The sequence below is a fragment of the Stegodyphus dumicola genome, chromosome 10 (assembly GCF_044657685.1).
Source record: "Stegodyphus dumicola isolate Sdum_Otavi_A_Nest chromosome 10, ASM4465768v1".
Classification (NCBI taxonomy): domain Eukaryota; kingdom Metazoa; phylum Arthropoda; class Arachnida; order Araneae; family Eresidae; genus Stegodyphus; species Stegodyphus dumicola.
This window is the reverse complement of record NC_140777.1, coordinates 99,143,424-99,163,485: the sequence shown is the minus strand read 5'-3', so window position 1 is coordinate 99,163,485 and position 20,062 is coordinate 99,143,424. Positions and strand designations below refer to the sequence as shown.

The 20,062-nt window shown below is 31.5% G+C and overlaps 1 protein-coding gene across 1 annotated transcript in view; it reads left to right on the top strand.

The window, feature by feature from the left end:
* LOC118203168 (ATP-dependent RNA helicase DDX55) overlaps positions 1 to 20,062 on the top strand; it is a 96,929-nt gene that overhangs the window by 38,819 nt on the left and 38,048 nt on the right. Inside the window, exons 7-8 of the mRNA XM_035375423.2 lie at positions 1,376 to 1,565; positions 11,406 to 11,530. Coding sequence (XP_035231314.1) covers positions 1,376 to 1,565; positions 11,406 to 11,530 — 315 coding nt within the window. The remainder of the gene's footprint in view (positions 1 to 1,375; positions 1,566 to 11,405; positions 11,531 to 20,062) is intronic.

The following is a 20,062-nucleotide window of genomic DNA, read 5'->3' as shown; positions in this document are numbered from 1 at the left end:
TCAGATCATTAGAATGCAAACTTTACAAAAACTACTCTTTTTCTGGGATATCTAAATTTGGTGTGTCTATGTGCATAACTTTTATATTTTCTGAAGTGCTCAACTTTAGTTCATGATACCAAAGTAAGTAATTGAGGCTAGTTAATATTAAATGAAAATCAATATTGAGAAAAGTCACAATTACAACAACTGCATAGTAAGACTATTGAAGAGCATCTGACAACCATGTAAATTCTATCTTCATGAAGGGGACAAAAGGTCACTGAGAAAATGAGTTCTCGTTAGAGAACAGTAAGGGAGAGAGGAAAAAGTGTTTTGAATTGCACCATTCAAAGAGCGATATTATAAACATTCACATTCAAGCTGAGCTTTGAAGGTTAATCTAATCTAAGCTTCATAAACTACCTAACTAAAAATACGAAAATGAATTTTTTTGTTATCACCAGTAATATAAAAATTATGATTAATTCCTTAATTACAAGAATATGCTGATTAGCTAAATATCTCAAAAATATTATCAAGAAGATGATTATATAAATTTTAAGACTGCTGATGCAGTTTTAATGCATTGTGTAGTGATAAAAGTCTTTCTAAAAGATTCTTGCATGTTTCTTTAAAAGAAATTCCATATCATTTAAAAAAGCAAATTACAGAATTTTTTTTTTTTTTTTTTTTTTAAATTTCAGTTTCCTCTTTCCCGTTTTAACCACAATTTCCTTTCCTCATTTTATACTACAGTCATTGAATTGATTAACTCTTTGCTTAGTTTCAGTTTTGAACATACAGTCAACATTTGTTGTAATGAACTTTCACACCCCAAAGGCAAAGAATGTTACAACAAAGAGTTGCTTGAATAATAGTGGTTTAATATGCTTTCATTTGCTGGGAACTTTTTACACCAGTCATTGTAATGGAATATTTGCGATAATGAGTGGTTATTATAACAGGACCAAGTAACTTAAAAATGATGAGAATTACCACTTTTTAGAATGCACAATAATGCAGCTCATTTTTTTTTCCCTTAAAAAAAACTGATTGTTAAAGGCATTCTTTTTAATTACATAATTTATATAATTTCTTTCTCTTTTTTATTTGTTTGTTTTTCTTTTCTTTTTAAAAAGAAATTTATTTAGCCATGATATCACGAACTTAAATTAGCTTTTTGAACATTTTTATTCACATTAAATTACAATATTTTGATAAACATGTGCTGCAAGAGTAAACTTACTCTTTTGTATATGTCGCTATTTATTTTAAAATTAATATTCATTTGTATGTGTATATGTATTTCATTTTATTTATTTACTGTTGAATGGATTTTTATTCCTATTTTATGCATTTTCTAAATAAAATGTTTAATTTTATGGGCTTTTAGATTGAATACTATATTAGGCTACCTTCCAAAACAGCGCCAGACTGGCTTATTTTCAGCAACTCAAACTAAAGAAATGGAAGATCTTATCAGAGCTGGTATGAGAAACCCTGTTTGCATATCAGTGAAAGAAAAATGTGTTGATGCAAATGCTGTTCAAAGAACACCATCAACACTATCAAACTTTTATATGGTAAGCTAAATATGTTATGAAGGTATATCTGAAACTATTATTTTTTCCTATGTAAATATATTTATTTGAGAAGCCTGCACTTTCATTAACCCGTCCAACTAACTGGGCCATGTATATACATCCAAGAATATTTTTATTGACACTTACTTCTTAAGTAATTGTGGGTACATGCATCTTAAAAGTTGTCCAAACAATTAAGAATATTTATTTGAAGAGAAAGAGTCCTGATATGAAAAGACAATTACCGTATATACCCGCGTATAAGTCGACCCCCCACTTCCGAAATCGATCGAGAAACTTCGAAACATTTTTTTTTTTTTTTAAGTACTACATTTATTCAAAATCACCTGAGAAAAAAAAAGTAAATATACGATAAAAAATACCTTGGTAAATAAACAAAATCAAAATCCTTCAACGTCCGATTCATGGTCAGATTCGCGCCAAACATTTCATAGAACTCTTCTGTCCTCATTGGCTCGTCATCATACATATTTTCAGTCTCGAACTATGTATTGTTACAATCACTACTAGAGCCTTCGTCGTCATTTTCACTTTCAAAAACAGCATCATCTTCCGTGTTGTCTAGTTCATTGTTAATACAACATTTTTAAAATGATTTTATAGTCATTTCAGAGGGTATTTCGTTCCAAGCATCTTTAACCCACTGAGTAATTAATGTAATATTGGGCTTTTTAATGTTGCCTCCCTTTGTAAATGTTGGTCGATCAGAACTAATCCACTCTGCCCAATATTTTCCAACATTTACTTTGAAGGGCTTATTGAGGCAGACATCTAGGGGTTGAATGACGGATGTCAATCCTCCTGGAATTACGGAATCCAAAACGCAGGATAATTGAGGAAAAATGATCGTATATAGTAACCTTCTAGAATTTGTTCGGGAAAAGATTCGCATACGTAAAATCTATCTGCATTTTCCCTTTTTAAAAGTTAAAAGAAATATTCAAAACAGTTCTGTTATTGCGTGGGCTAAGTCGTCCAATTTGAGTGCGGGAAGAAAATAACTGCATTATATAAAGAAATTTTTGAACTTCCGATTCTTTTAATTTTTTATGGCCCCGCGTATAAGTCGACCCCCCACTTTGAAGTCTTTTTTTTTTGTCCAAAATATCTTGACTTATACGTGGGTATATATGGTAATTGCCTTTTGGAACTGTGATCAAGAAAACACCTTTTTTAAATGGCATTTTTTCAGAACTGTTAGCTTTCCAGAGCCAGACTTCAGGTTGGCTGAAGGGATAAGGCTGACAAAAGTAGCCTCCTCCTGTTTAAATAAGTTATCAAAAGTCTTTTTAAACATCTAGTATTTTATCTCATGCATATATTTTTTAATTAATCGATACCATAAGTAGCTCTTTTCTTTGCCCTTTTGGTAGTTTTCGCATGTTTTTAGAGTTATTTTGCTAAAAAAAACATGCTTTTATTATGATAAGAAATATAAATGCAGTATTTATGTGTTTATATGTTGCACCAAATGTAAATATTTCAGTTTAAAAAATAATAGATGTTTTTGTCTATCTCTCTGTTACACACATTTATGTGATCTGGTCATGATATTGTTATGAATTTTGTACATAGATAGGTGATTTTAGTGCAGTTATATGTGAAATTGTATTTTTATGTGTAATATAATGTGAAAAATCTAAAGAGAGAAGCTATGCCTGAAAAGTAAGAATACAGGGGCAAATCCGTTTAGCGTTGAATAAATGGTAATTTGGTGATAAATCGCCAAAAGTCACCAAGCTTAGTGAACATTTGGCGACATTTTTGTCCAGTCCCTCTATCACCGTAATAGGTATTGTAACTGGATAAATGTAATTGATCACTATATTAGCTGCATCTGTAGTTCAACCCGCATATTGCTTTCCAGTGATTTCAAGAGGCAGAAAGTACTAGAAATATTTTGCCGGCCGGGTGATAACTATATAATAGCCGAAGAGAGAGCATCTGCTCTCAGTTGTTTAGTTATTGTCGTTACGAGTTGTTAGTTGAGCGTGAACTGACGAACCGAGATATCTCTGGGTTAGCTTTCTCTTTTTCTCTCTTTTGCTTTTAATTGCATTGTGTTTAATGTTCTTAGTAGTTTGAAGCATAACTACTGATTGTATTGTGTGATACTGTGAATACCTGTATGAGTATTTATGTGGAACATTCCAGAACTTCAAATTTTCATTTGATAAAGATAAATTTTACTAACATAAACATATCATCAGACCTGTATGCATTCAATATATTATGAATCCTACATACACAACAATATGAATTTATTATATATCATGTATAATAAATAAAATGCTCTTTTTTTTGCATATCTGTTTGAATGATACAGTTTGCTGCTCGTTTATATTGCTACTACAAAAATGCTTTTAAATACCTGTTACAAATGTATTTTTTATTAATAATATCTTTTGTAATTGTTAATTGGAAGGAATTTTTTTCATGGGAATGAGATGACACATGCCAATATTTCTAGCAGCAAAGATACACCACATTTGCAGTAAAGATGTTTTTTGCTTGCTAAATTACATTTTTTATAGGCAGAAATATGTTTTTATAGAAATTTATTTTAAAGTATTTCGAAGCTAACAATTTTAATAATTCTGTACGAATTAATAATTCTGTACGAAATATTAGCTCAGTATATCTTTTTTAACTCTTATCTCATTTCAAGAATTTTTAATCTGCTAATCCTGTGTATTTATGATTGTAGTCTGTAAGTGATATCAGAATTGAAATGAAAAATAATTTCTTTTTAAGTACATAACTAAAAAGCTAAAAATTTAAAATATTCTTCCTCTTTCTCTTTTTATATACACTGAAGTGACAAAAGTCATGGGATACCTCCTGATATTTTGTCAGTCCTCCTTTTGCCTGGCGAAGTGCAGCAACTCGACGTGGCATGGATTCAACAAGTCGTTGGAAGTCCCCTGCAGGAATATTGATCCATGCTGCCTCTATAGACGTCCATAATTGTGAAAGTGTTGACGGTGCAGGGTTTTGGGCGCGAACTGACCTCTCGATGATGTCCCATAAATGTTCGATGGGATTCATGTCGGGCGATCTAGGTGGCCAGATCATTTGCTGGAATTGTCCAGAATGTTCTTCTAACCAATCGCGAACAATTGTGGCTCGGTGACATGGCGCATTATCATCCATAAAAATCCCATCGTTGTTTGAGTACGTGAAGTCCATGAATGGCTGTAAGTGATCTCCAAGCAGCTGAAGGTATCCATTTCCAGTCAATGATCGGTTCAGTTGCACCAGAGGACCGAGTCCATGTCATGTAAAAACAGCCCAGACCATTATGGAACCACCACCAGCTTGAACAGTGCCTTGTTGACAACTTGGGTCCATGGCTTCGTGGGGTCTGCGCCACACTCGAACCCTACCATCAGCTCTTACCAACAACTCATCTGACCAAGCCTCAGTTTTCCATTCGTTTAGGGACCAACCGATATGCTCACGAGCCCACGAGAGTCGCTGCAGGCGATGTCATGCTGTCAGTAAAGGCATTCGAGTCGGTCTTCTGCTGGCATAGCCCAAGGAAGACAAATTTCGCCACACTGTCCTATCGGACACATCCCTCGTTCGTCCCACATTGATTTCTGCGGTTATTTGATGCAGTGTTGTTTGTCTGTGAACATTGACAACTCTACGCAGACGTCGCTGGTCTCGGTCGTTAAGTGCAGGTGGTCGGCCACTGCGCTGTCCATGGTGGGATGTTATGCTTGAAATTAGATACTCTCGGCACACTCTTGACACTGTGGATCTTGGAATGTTGAATTCCCTAACGATATCCGAAATGGAATGACCCATGCGTCTAGCTCCAACTACCATTCCGCGTTCAAAGTCTGTTAATTCTCGTTGTGCGGCCATAATCATGTCAAAGCCTCTTCACATGAATAACTTGAACACAAATGAAAGTCCTGCCAAAGCAGTTCACATTTATACATTTTCTACGCGATCTGTATATTTGCATATTGCTATCCCATGGCTTTTGTCACTTCAGTGTATGTGTTGTATATGTGTGTGTGTGTATTAGGGTACCTCAAAATTTTCTTGTTTATGCTGGCTATGAGAAACACCAGGTTTATATTAGAGAACTTCCTGTTTCTTTTTGGAATGAACAGCAGTGTTCGCCAGGAAAGGCTAGTGAAAGTGATCAGGAAAAAAACTCGTGAAAGACACCCCCACTTGGGCGGTTTCCATTGGCGCAGCTGGTAAGTGTAAAAGAAAGGGCTTTTGTCTGAGAAATGTTGAGCGAGTAAGATGCATCATGTGTTGGGAAAGTGGCTGTGTTTCAGCTGCTGTAAAAATGCTGTAATATTACTTTTTAAATAACAAAGAAAGCATATATTAAGTTTTAAAATAAATGTAAAAAAAAGATATCTGGTCCAAATTTTTCCATCATGGAAGTTCGACAATTTTACATGGCTATCAAAAATTATCTTTAGAGAATGGATACCTTTAGGAAGCATTTGTAGTTTTCCTTTTAAAAAAGCTTTTTAGTTAGTGATCTGACAGACATCAAGCTGCAGCAGTTTGTTCCATTGTATGCAAAATGTTCATATTTTTGCTTTGTCTTATGACTGACTCCAAATAAAATTTTTAGACATATTATTCATAAGCGGGTTAAAAATGGCAGAAAATAATCAAATAATTAAATGTTAATTTGAAATATTCAGTTGGAAAATATATTATTAATAAAAAGTTTTAAAAATACACAATATTTATAAATGTATTTATGTCAGTAATTTAATATATAATTTTTTGGTGGTAAGGTCAAGCTTATATGTAAATTTTTGATTGGCAATTTCCCACCTCTGAAAATATAAAGCCAAGATAACAAAAATTTACCTGTTCATATTTGCATACATGCATGTAATAAGTAAAATTACTGACATGCTATTAAAAAGAAAAAGCAAAATTATAAACCTGTAAGATAAAAATCAACAGGTAAAACATTGTGATTTTGAAAGAAGAATTCTTTAGGGCTAAGATTTATTTTCATATTTATGACTTACTTTACCGTTCCAATGGTTTTATTAGCCCAAGAATCAATAATCCCAGCTCCAATCATATTTGCACTTTGAATATAATTGTTAAAGGCCAATAATGTGATTTATTATTTCCATTTAAGACACAGGAATTTGTACCAATTCCTATTTGGCACTTATTCTTGTTCATAATCAGTGCCAAATAGAAGGTATATAGTAATATAAAAGTGTTAATGGCAATTTACAAACCTAGCTTATTATTCACCAATTCTCTAAGCCTAACAACATTTATGTTATTGCTTTCACAAAAGATTATAAATGTCAGTGACAAAGACATGGTTGCCACCATATCACGTTTTAAATATATGATTGATATTAATGTAACTTGTAAGAATAATAATTGATACAGATTGTGACTGGATTGAAACTATCAATAATTATATGCACAATAAGTTTGTACTTGACAGCATTTTATTACTAGTCCTTTTATTTCACTAAAGCTTTAGATTATTTAAAATACTGTTATATTTAGCAAATTCATGTTCATTGATACCAAGCTGGAATTGATATGGCTATCTTTTTGTTTTGAATGACATTTTAAATGATGATATTTTTATCAGTCATTTACATAGTGCTGATCTAGCTAAGAGAGTAAAATTGCATGTTGCAAAAGTACTTGTATAAACATACATAAAATAATAGTATAAATAATAAAAAGGATAATGAATTTTTAGAATTTGTGGCATTTTATTTTCTGGGTAAACTTTTCCTTTTGTCTAAGGTTCTGCACTCATTTGGAATTGAAAATTCTAGAAACATGCATGTAATATAACCCACCTTTAACAATATAGGTGTAAAAAAATCATTTGCAGTATTGAATAAATTAGAGATGAGCAGTAGGTTGCCCATCTGACTTTTTCATGTTGCCATTAAATCTCTTGTTCAGCAGAGTCTGCTTCATAGTGTTAGAATCCATGTGTTTAGAGAAGAAACACTGTTTAGGTGTTTAAAATTAAATTTTATCAATTGACAAGGCTTAAAAATTATTTTATTCCTCAGCACATGCATTGTAGCTGATAACAGTGTAACTTATCAAAGAGAATAACCTTCAGACTCTTAACCTTCTATTCACAGTGCAGGAAACACTGGGCTTGATTGCATCATCTGGGTACCGGCCATGACCTATCTTTGGTGATGACACTTCATGAGCTGTAGTATCCTCACCCATTCGGGGTAAATTCCCTGATCCTCTTTCTTGGTGAGTCAGCCATCTTATTTTATGTGAATCATCACTGATGTTTTATGCAAATGCTGTGCAAGAATAGAATTTGAAAAATCGACAGCAGTTGCAGTTGCATATTATGCATGGCCTATTGCCAGAGCGAATGAGAAGAGACTGTTTTAGCATAAGATTAATATATAGTACTGCTCTCTTTTATAGCAATGTCAGACAAGTTGTTTTCTTATTTTATTGGAATATCAGCGAGTTGCACAGAAGGGTGCATGTGCTTTATAGTGAAAGTCATTCACAATCATACGAACTGCTGGTTTCACAAAAGTTCTTCAAGTTTAAATAAAATCATAAATTGTATTATTTTTTTCTGTGTATTTTGTGTTGCACGTGCACCCTTGTGTGCAACTTTCTGACTGTTCAAGTAAAAAAGCAAACAAAAACAAATCAGCATTAATGGACTTGTTAGTGCAACATTGTAATAAAAAGCTAGGCAGTATTTTTTAATTTAAAAACTAATTGCAACAACTGAAAATTAATTTTCATGCAATTTTTTTGTATAAACACTTGCCCTGTTTTTACAGATGGAAAATTCTCCTCCAAACAAACAAAAAAGAAAGAAAAGTTGGGATCAAGCTAGAAGTCTTAATGAAAACTGGTTGGTTTATTTAATTAAAGCAAAGCACACTAGGGCTATCTGCCTAAGGGGAGAGATGCCTTCGTGGGATCACTTTCTAAGGGAAACTGACTCGTATATACGTTACACATGGGGAAAAGAAAACTGGAAATTGGATTATTTTCTCATTCTTGTAAATGATAAAGCTCTTTACCTTTCATGTTCAGATTCAGTATCCATGTAAAAAGAATATAATATTGAACGGCATTAACAGGCATGACAAAAATTATAAAAGCATCCAATGTCAAATGCAGAAAGATAAATTAAAGGAACTTGAGAAGAGCTTAAGACAGCAACAAAATATATGTAAAGCTCAAAGTATTTCATCAAATTTGGCAGTGAAAGCTAGTTATGCTGTTAGTCAAAATTTAGCCGAAAAAGTGAAGCCATCTGTTGATGGAGAGAGGATTAAGGAATATTTAAAATCTGTTGCCAAAATAAGATTTTCTGTATAAAAAAGACAAAAACTATAAAAAAATTTCCAGAATTACTTTGTCAAGATTTACAGTTGCATTTGTTTGAAAACATTACTGCAACTTAAGTGAATGTATTGGAAGATTTAAATGGTGTTCCTTGGCACTAAGTGAAAGCTGTGACATCAGTGACACATCACAATTAGGGATATTTAGAAGAGGAATCGATTCCAATTTTAATATAACTGAAGAACTGGGTTCATTTATGCAAATGGCAAGGACTGTAATAGATGAAGACCTGTAACAGAAACTACAATACATGAAGACCTGTGCAATGAACTTAAAATTGCTATTGGAGAACTTAATCAGTTCCACTGGAAAGTTATAGATTCCTCAACAGTGATTTTTTTTAATAAAAAGATTGTTGGCATATCAATTGATGGAATGTGAGCAATGACAAGCAAAATGTAGGAACTGCAGGATTTTTTTTTAATCTTGCCAGGCAGAGAAATATTTGCTAATCATTTCATAATTCATCAATAGAATGTAAAACAACTTTAAATATGCCAAATGCCTGTAATAAAACACATTAAATTTTCTCGAATCTTGAACATTAATTTATCACCAATTCAAAGAATTTTCAAAAGTGTGACACAATTTCTATAAAACACATAAGTATGCTGTTTGAGTAGAGGTGCTATGCTAAAAGGAGTATATAGCTTAGAAAATGTAATTCAATTGTTTGTAAAAACGAAAGACTCCCAGATTTCCCATTTCAGAGATAAACAATGTGTGATTTTGCTTTTCTTATTGATACAACTTGGCATCTGAATGACTAAATATGGAATTTCAAGAAAAAAACTAGTTTATACATAACATATTTATAAAATTAAAGTTTTTGAAAGCAAACTCAAAATTTAGAACAAACATCTGTAGTTAAACAACATGTCACATTTTCCATATTTTGAGAAAAGAAACTGGTTTAGAAACATGAAAATATGCCCAACAAATATGAAAATTAATAACCAAATTTGAATTGCAATTTAAAATGTTTACACTAGAAAAAAGCCATCCTTAATGTGTTTTCCTTGCCATGTAATATAGACGTGGAAACAATTCTGGATGAGTTACTAATGGAATTCATAGGTTTGCAAAACAACATTGATTTGATAAATAAATCTCAGAATGCAAACATCCAAAATATTATGATTTTGGAGAAAACAAAATTCACAATTAGTTATGCATGCAATTAAAATCATGATATTTTTTGGGAGCAATTGTTTTCTGCAATGAAAATAATTAAAAGTAACAATCAATCGTAGCTAAATGACATATGATTGAAAAACGGATGCAAATTATTGTCTATATCTGAAATATAGACCAGCTGATTGCAATGCCGAACTTCTCATTAAATTTTTTTTTAAAGAATTTTTTCTTATAATTATCTTTTGCTGTTTTTTATAGTATTTGTATTATATGTTATTTTTATAAGGTTTTTTATTTTGCTAATAAAGAGATAATTTGTGATGGTCATCTAATGTTGATATTTTAAAGCATATTATATCTGGTCCTTACAAAAAATTAAAAATTTTTAGTTAGCCCATTGTGAAAGGTTGCCGATCCCTGGAATAAATCATATATATGAATATATTTAAAATATTTCTTTTGTATAATGCATCTAGATGTTGTGCAGCTCAGCATTTGATAGAAATCAAATTTTTAAAATGCTCTTTTCTTTATGGACATATTTTTGTTTCATAGTGATATTAAATAAATTATACTCATTTAAGCTATGGGTCGTAGTTTACATAATTTCTGCACTGTTTTCAAGGTGTGTCTGAGAAACAGGTCTCATTTTTTTTTAGTATATAATATAAATAATTCTTCATCATGTTGTCTAAACTATTTTTGGACATTTAACCTTTTGTGGATAGCTGACTTGAATAATGTATCAATACTAGACATGGATAAGCATCAGCCATCTGAAAAGGTTTAACAGCAGTAATAGAAGCAATCTATTGTAATCAGAAAAGAGAGAATTATTTTCTATGGTCATAACTTAAATCAAAATATATATTTTTACATATATATATTAACTAAATAACTTAATATATATTTCAACATCACAAGTAAATGTAAGTTGGCATCATATTGAGTATCATTTTGTATCTCCTATTATCCTTCAAAGAAAAAGGATTAATTGTGAAAAAATTAGTCTGTTCATTTTTTTTTAATCTGCTTCCCTCTGAATATTAGATTAGCCTTAAAATTTCATATCATCTATATACTCATGGCTGTAACTTAATTTAACAAACTGATGTAAATATTTATGTGTATAAACTAAGAGACATGCTAAAGAAATTAGTGGTATGAAAACTGGAAATGCTGTCCGGTTTTTAGATAAGGATACTATGTTTTTTCTGTAAAGAAGTCAATTTCTTTTATAAAGAAATTTTTCATCATATGCCCTGAATTTTAATTGTGTTTCAATCTAATTTTCTTTAGGTTTGTGAAGCTGATAAAAAATTCAGTGTATTATTGTCATTTTTATTGTCTAAAGAATCAGAAAAATGCATGGTTTTCTTCAGTACTTGTGCATCTGTGAACTACTTTGCGAGCATTTTAAAAGAGTAAGTAGCATATAATACTATATTTTTAAGAAATAATTTAACCTTTCAGGAATGAGTATTTACAAACAACTTTTCAGGGATTTGCAATACTAGTTAGATCTCAAGAAATCTCAAATTTTGCTTTGTATAAAGCTATTCCTTATTAATCAGAATGATGAAAGGATAAGTATTTATACTAAACAAAGAGATAAGCCCCAAATGCAATGTATTAAAAATGCGTAAGAGAGGAAACCTGGAAGAACTGAAGCAAAGGATCCTCGATATAAATTACTGTCCTTTCACTATTGTTTTCTCTCTCTATAAAAGGCAGCTTAATGTATTAAAAAACTCGAGACCTTTTGTGCTCTTTTTAGGATTATACATAATTTGGTATTCTAAGTTTGTTTTTATTTTCACTTCCCTTAAGAAGTTATTAATTCTTGAGGCTTATTATGAATTGAATATTATACCTTTTTTATTCTCTTAGTCTAATTGGTACTATTCCATTTTGAGGACTGTAAAAAAATTGCAGCGAAAATGTATGTGTAAAAGCACCAAATCTAGCAAACGTGCGCATTTAACAGCGCACCAAATCTAGCGTACGCACTGATTTCAGATTGCGTAAGTTTATATAGCACTATATTTCTTAAGTCGCCATTGAAATATGAAATACTAGTTTAATTTTTAAATCCTTTTTTGATTTTAAATTCTTTTTTGATATCCTATGGATTTAACAATTTGGGAATTGCCCATGACGAAAAGTGTGCAATAGAATTTTGGGTAAAGTGCAGAATCACACACTGCTTGACATGTTTTTAAGAATTGCACATACTTGGCATCCATGTACACATCAACCTATTTTCACTTGAAAAAAAATTCCCAGAATTGCACAAAAATGGCACTGCACACACCCTTGACTTTATCTATGTACACATGGACCTATTTTTTCCGTTAAAAAGTCTTTTCATTGTTGCATGTCTTTTCACTCATATTTCTAGCAATTTTATTTTCACAGGGAAAGTTACCAAACACTGATGATATAATAAGATTGACAGTCATTTGTTTAATACGTAATACGTAGTTGTTTAATATGTAGTCATTTGATTGACAGTCATTTCTATAATACGTAATGCAGCTCATCAGCGTGTAAGGATCTTAAGTTTTACTAACGTTTATTTTATTTTAAATCTTTACTATCACTTCTTATTTTCTACTTCCGGCCAGAATTATAAGCGTGAAGGTTTTTATGCAAAGTTTGCCTGGCGAACGCCAAGTACTTAAGTTGTGGTCTTTTGCCAAGCGAGAGAGAGGAAACAGTTCGAAGCAGGCCGCTTACCTTAGAAGTTACGCAGTTGCTGTTTGCCTTCCAGGCCAGAGGTTTTAATCCTCTTGATAACTTTTAAACGTATTGTAGTGTTCTCAGTTATCTGTACTACATACGCTTCCTGTTAATATAAGGCCAATCTTCCACGTTTATTATTCTAAAGTTAAATTAGAGTTTAGTTTTATTTTTATATTCTTGCGTTTAGACCACAAGTAGTGAGTCTTTGTATTCCGAAGTACGGAAGTTATTGTAAATAGAGAAAAATAAAAGGTTTTGTATACCCTTCTTGTGTATCCTGTCTACTTCCCACAATTATTGAACATAGCTTTAGTAAGCTCTCTGTTCCAAGTCAGGTCCTTGCATGTTCCCGAAGAAAGTAAAACGGAACATTGATTCTGATAATGTTTAGCCTTTTTTATATAAATTATAATAATAAAAAAGTATTATATGAAATTAACCTTTCATCTAAATTAAAACATCAATCTTAGATAGTTATTTACTATTATACTTCCTTTCATGCATTAGGGTTGCCGCAATTAATTTTGGCAGCACTGGCATCAACAATAGTTTGACGATTTTTTACGGCCCTCAAAATCGAATAGTACCATCTAATCTTATACTTTATTCTGTTTTTTTACTGTATGTATGTAAAACTATTTACCTGTCTAATAATAAATCAACAACTTTATTTTGTTCTTTTACTATATGTATGTAAAGCTATCTACCTATCTATCTAATAATAAATTAACAATAGGCCTTTAACTTCATTCTAAAAGTAGCAAAGTAACTTTTCTAACATAATCTTTACTCTCTGTAGTTCTGAAACAGATGTGTCATCTAATCTCTTTTCTGCAGATATTGATGAAATCTTAATTCGGCATCCAGATATTAATCTGTTATGTGCTTTGGAATATAATCTGATATAAAATGTCTTCTGATATAAAATATCAGATTATATTCCAAAGCACATAACAGATTAATATCTTTTTTGTTTCAACTCTTCTTCCTGGCCGCTGTTTGGTTCAGGACTCTGTTTGCTTTATTTTGCTGTTAACTACACCATTATCTAAAATGTGATATGCTACATAAAATTGTGGGTTGCATCTTGCGCCCATTATGATGTGTGAAGAAGAATATGTTTCAGTAATTGGTTTGTAGCCCACAAAAAAATCATGTTCAGTTTGGCCGCATCTGTCTACAAGTCTCTCCTTCGTTACGCATCATTCAAACTATGCAGAGAAACAACTGCTCAAATCTGTTACAGCTATCGCCTAGTCATCAAAATAATTTTAAAGTTATTATATAAAGTTATATTGTATATATTACATGTATACCTAACACAAAAATTTGGGTGACATTTTAATGTTTAACAAAAACTAGGGTTAAATGTAATAGTTTATCATTCTTTATAGTTAATAATCATTGGCAGATAATCAGTGATAGTTTTGTTTATAATTGATAATTATGGCAAATAATGAATCATGATTGATTTCATAATGATTGACAGTAGTAACAGCTGTTATAAGTAAATATTTTTATATTTTTAGGGTATTTATTTCAATAATTACTCTACAATTACAGTTAATTATTATTCTTAGAGTTAATTATTCTTTCTTCTGAATATTAAGTGGAGCCATAGGTAATAAAAATGTGAAAGGAAAATCTGTAACTTTTAGACCATTTAGATAACCAGATTTTGTGATTAGCAATTGCCCATGAAAGCTTAATTTAGTATTTCCTATTCTAAAAATGGTATTCTTTTTCTGCATTGCATCATTTGAGAGTAATCCATATCTTATGACTCTTACATAACAATGATGTAAATAGAACTAGAAGTTAAATAGCCAATAATAATTTTACAGCGGTGTTAATTATCCAATTAAATGCATTGAGAACCAAAATTAACTCTTTAAGAATTCATCCTGAACATAACTGCACATGCTTTCTACACTTTGGCCTAGATGGACTATTGCTTTCTTCCTACTGCGAAGCTATCAAAAGTGTGAACATTTTGAATGTATGCACAAATAGTGTGCCTAGTTGTTTGTGGCCACATGTTTGAAATAAAAATGAAGATATAATTGGAACATTGATTGCACAGAACTTTGATTATGAACATAGAAATTTGATCATGAACATAGAAACTATGTTTAGTTTCTACGTTCATAATCAAAGCTCTACTTTCTACATTTACATTATTAATGTTTCTATACCATTACTACTTTTAACTCTTTTTTATTACAATAATGGCTTGCTTTCATTACAATGAATCGACAAGAACATACCTGTCTCCAAAATCCTTGCCGGAAAGTTCTGTTCATTTGTGGTTTAATCAGTGCTTCAAACTCAATAGGAGTGTTTAAAATCAACTGCAAAATGATTCAGCATTCCAGTTATCACTCTGTTTTCATTTTTTGCCATTCACTCTGCATGTGTTGAACTGTGGGAAATGCTTTTTAGTTGCTTCTGTGTTTTAATATTCAGCCTAATAGATGCTTATCCAATTATTTTCTTTCATTCAAAGTGTATTAAATTACTGTTTTTTTTTTTTTTTTTTTTTTTTTTTTTTTTTGTATGAAACAAAAATGATGCTGGTGCAGTGGGTTTTAAATTTGTATAAAGTGTTTAAGTTAAAACTTTTACAATTTGATTTTATTGTTTTGAAGGAGGAAAAAAAGATATTCTGATATTTTCATTTAATGGTTTTGAATTTAGTAATTTTGTTGGTGCATTTTGTTATATATATTTTGCTGATAGAGTTGTTTAATTTTTTTCATAACTAAGTAATTTATTAAATAAAAATTTTTATAGTATTAGAAATATAAATTTTAACAACTATTTTTAAATTAAATAAGTAAAGAATTAATATTTTTAGGGAAGTTTGTTATATCATAAATCAATATGTTTTTGAGTTAAAGATGTTTGAATTAATGTTAAGAATTTTATAATTATTCTGTGAATGAAGTGACTATAAAAAATTTAGTGAAACTGATATTGATACATAGTATGAAATTAAAAATGAAATGTTAATTGAATGTTGAAAATCTATGAATGATTGTCTTTTAAGTATAGAATATGTTGAGGGAATACAATTGCTCGTTTTGCCCTTTTCATATAAGATAATGTTGAAGGCTTTCATTTTTGACTGAGTATAATTTTTTATATATTATTATTTGTAGTAACATTAGGTATTTTTTAGAAGCAGGAAAGATGAAAAAATGAGCAATCGCCTTCGGTGGGAATTGAACCATGGACCTCTGGAATACCCGGCGTACAGAACCACTATACCACGAAGGCACGCTAGGAAGGCAGGAGAAATACCTTATATACTCCCCCTTTTAAAGGGCAACTGGGGTTTATAGGGGACCCAATTACCAAATATTGGGTGTGGGGAGTCATCATCCACAACCCTTTTAGTTCGGGTGCCATTGTAGAGACATTAAGTATTTTTTGGAAGCAGTAAAGAGGAAAAATGAGCAATCGCCTTTGCCGGGAATCGAACCACAGACCTCTGGAATACTGGCCCAGAGTGCAGAACCACTACACCATGAAGGCATGCTAGGAAGGCAGGAGAAATACCGTATACATTATTATATATTTTTTATCATAGAATGTATTAGTGCAGTTCACAAATTCTAGTTACCTTATGCAAGAAAAAGAGGCCTTTTCAAGTAACTACGATAGCATCCTTGAGCCACTGGTGCAGAACAGACACACTAGTTAGCTGAAGTGGATATGCCCTATTAATGGAAATGCTTGTTTAGAAGTACTGTGGGGCCTTCCAGTTTGGTAAAATAAGAAATTCAAATGGCAGATACTAACACTGAAATCATAATTATGAAATATTGCTCCTACTATATTTATGATGTTAAAATATAATTTGTCAATATACAAATTAGCTTCATAAATTTTTATAGTTATTACAGTTAATTAGAATAAGTAATGGATTTATTTATGGTAAAAGTTTATATGCTGCCACATATATAAGAAAACTGCCACATATATAAGAAAATGAATTGGGGTAAAAGTATGGATGGTAAAAGTTTTTATTTGTGATACTCTGTGAGAACAAAAACCTTCCCTGAAGAATTATCATTATGTGGACTCTAAAACAGAAAGATTTTTAGACTGAAATACTGGAAAATTTAATAGGACTCTAAAAGTTACGTTTATATATTTATTTTTTTTTGTAAATCATATATTCAAAAATTATACTTAACAGTTATTTACTTATGTTGGTCAAAATTTTGTGATTTATATTTCTGTTCATTTACTACTGCTTTAATGCTTTTTTTCTTTAAAAAGGCTTCTCTGTTGTTAAGCCTTTCTCTTCTTGAATTAGAGGGAAAAGATGTAAGATTAACAAAAAATATGTAAAAGATAAATTATAATTTGAATTAGAATTAGCCCCTTAATGCTTAATTTGGTATTTCCCCTCTGTGTTCTAAAAATATAATCTTCTGCACTGTATCATTTCAAGACTAACCCATGTCATATGACTTTTACGTAACACTGATGATGTAAATGGAACTAAAACAGCCAATAATAATTTTTCAGTATTATTAATTATCCAATCAGGTGTATTGAGAATCAAAACTAACTCATTCTGAATTAAGATTTCATCATGAACACAAATGCACTTGCTTTCTACATTTCATCCTAGCTGGACTGCTGCCTGGTACTTTCTCCTTACCACAAAGCTATCAAAAATGTAAACATTTTGAAAGAGGCATAAGTAGTGTACCAAGCTGTTTGTGGCTGCAACATCCTTACTGAAATAAAAATGAATATTAAAGCTGTCAGTTCTCCTCAGCTATCAGTTCCATCAATATTGCTAAATTCATTCATTACAGTGAGTCAACAGGATATCACTGGGGAAATCCTTGCCTGAAAGTTATGTTCATCTGTGATTTAATCTGTGCTTTATTATTGCTAAATGCTTTCATTATATGCTTATAAAGGAAAAAAATTACCAAATATACTGTTCACAAATAATAGTTTTATTCGTACAAAGGGTATGTATAGTTACTGCAAGTTAAATTTTGTTCATACAAATAGCAAAGATTTCTTTCCAAATTGTAAACATACATATTAAGTAAAAAAATTTCACCTAATAGCTTTTTCTGAAGTGTTTAACCTGTAGATATTCTCACTTGATGTTCCAACAATAGTCAGCCATTATATCTGCATCCAATCTACCTTGGTACCATGCCTCCATGACCTTCAGATCTTGGTGGAATCACTCACCCTCCTCATCACTGACAGCAAAAAGATTTTTTGGGAAGTTATCAAGGTGGCTGTGTAAAAAATGCAATTTGATGTTCATGTTCCAACCGAGTGTTTTGAAACTTTCCAAAAGTTGCTGAACAATTTTGCTGTAATTCTGTGCTTATGTATTTCCAAGAAAGTCTTTGACAAAGTTTTTGAATGCCAACCAATATTCTTTTGAAGTTCTGTCATTTCCCAGTGAATTGGTAATTTTTAAGGAACTGTCGAATCTGTGGATCATCAGACACACCATATATTATCTTTTCAAATGACAGCCTATGAAATGCTGAAATGAGACACTTGAAACAGTCTCATTCAATTGGCAGATCTTTAACAAATTGCTTCGGGAGACCCAATTTTATATGCAGTGGAGGAAATATAATGTTCTTACTATCAACAAGTCGCTGGTGTAAAATATTTGGATCACCAGCTTTCAGGTCAGATCTTGGCCGCAAATTCATCCGCACCTATTGCTTCTCATTAGTTCTGCTGTCCCACATGCTTAAAAAACAGAGATATGTGGTATATCTGTGTTGCTGGCCAACGAGGAAGCAAGACCATTTAAGATCAATACATATGATCCTCTGTCAATTAGATTAGTGAAAAAAAATCAATGACTCTGTCCATATTCAAACCAACTGAGTGGTCTGTTGGGCATCAGATAAATTTCCATTGTGAAGGAGGACACACTTCAAGCTCCACTTTGAGCTACTGATGAACAGTTAATATTGAGTTGTGTTATGGGCTGAAATTACCAGCTTTTCTATTAAACTATGTATGCTATGACAATATACAAATAATAATTTAGAATAATTTAGCTCTTTTTCAAGCAAGTTTTTCTTGTGTTGTCTTGATGCTAACAGCTATGAAGGTTTTTTCGATAGTCCTAGATCTCATGCCAAATCATGGAACTCATGCTGGTCAAATCCCTTAGAAACAGAATCATCCTCAATTTCAAAATCTTCATCATTAGCGTCAATTTGATATTCTTCAGAATCATATTCCTGTATTTCCAAAGAGCGTATTTCTTTGAAAACTGGCATTGGGAGCTCAGTTGACTGAAGCAGTGGGCCTACAGCTGATGGTAAACTAGGACACACTATTTTACATTTTTTTTTCTTTTTATATCTTGACATTTTTTACTATACAAAAGTAACAATCACTTGAATGATCATTGGGCTCTTGCCATATAACAGGTATACCTAATGGAAATTTAGTACTTTAAAATAGACAAAATAGGTTTGCCTGACAAATGTTTGTCCTTTGACTGGGAATGGTAAAACTGCCACATATATAAGAAAATGAATTGGAGCTGTTTAAGCACTTACAACGTGATCTAGCAGAGGGAGACAAAAGGAAACATTTAAGTTTATACATAAATAAAAACTAAATACTGCTAACCTTGTATACAAACCAAAACTTGGCCTCCACATTGCAATGTGCTTCACTATATCATAGTGACATATGACATTTCACTACAGTATCTCAGGCATAACTGAACTAGTCTAGACAAGTATGCAGCTGCTGCTGGTCTTCTACTGTGTCATTCACCTGGCACCAATCAGAGGGTTAAAGAAAAAACTTGACTTGGTAAAGAAAACTAACTACAGTTTTGAAATCAGCATTTTAATTTAACTCTAAAGTAGCTCAAAAATCGAACTCAATAGAAATTGGGTTACAAATTGTTCCTCAGTAAATCACTGACTTGTTTGGATAAAGATGTCTAGTAATTCAACAGTTACCAAGTTTTTTTTTACCCTAAGCTATCTGGTGGTAGATACTGTTTCAAAGCATGAAAAAATGTCTTGAAAATGTGAAAAATTTTGTTATAACTGTAATTTATTGATTATGCTAATACAATATTTGCAGTGGCCAGTTCAAGAGATTTAAAAATTAACTGAGGTATTCCTTCAAAATGTAAATGCTTAGAAAATCTGAGTTAATACTTTTAAAAATCTTGT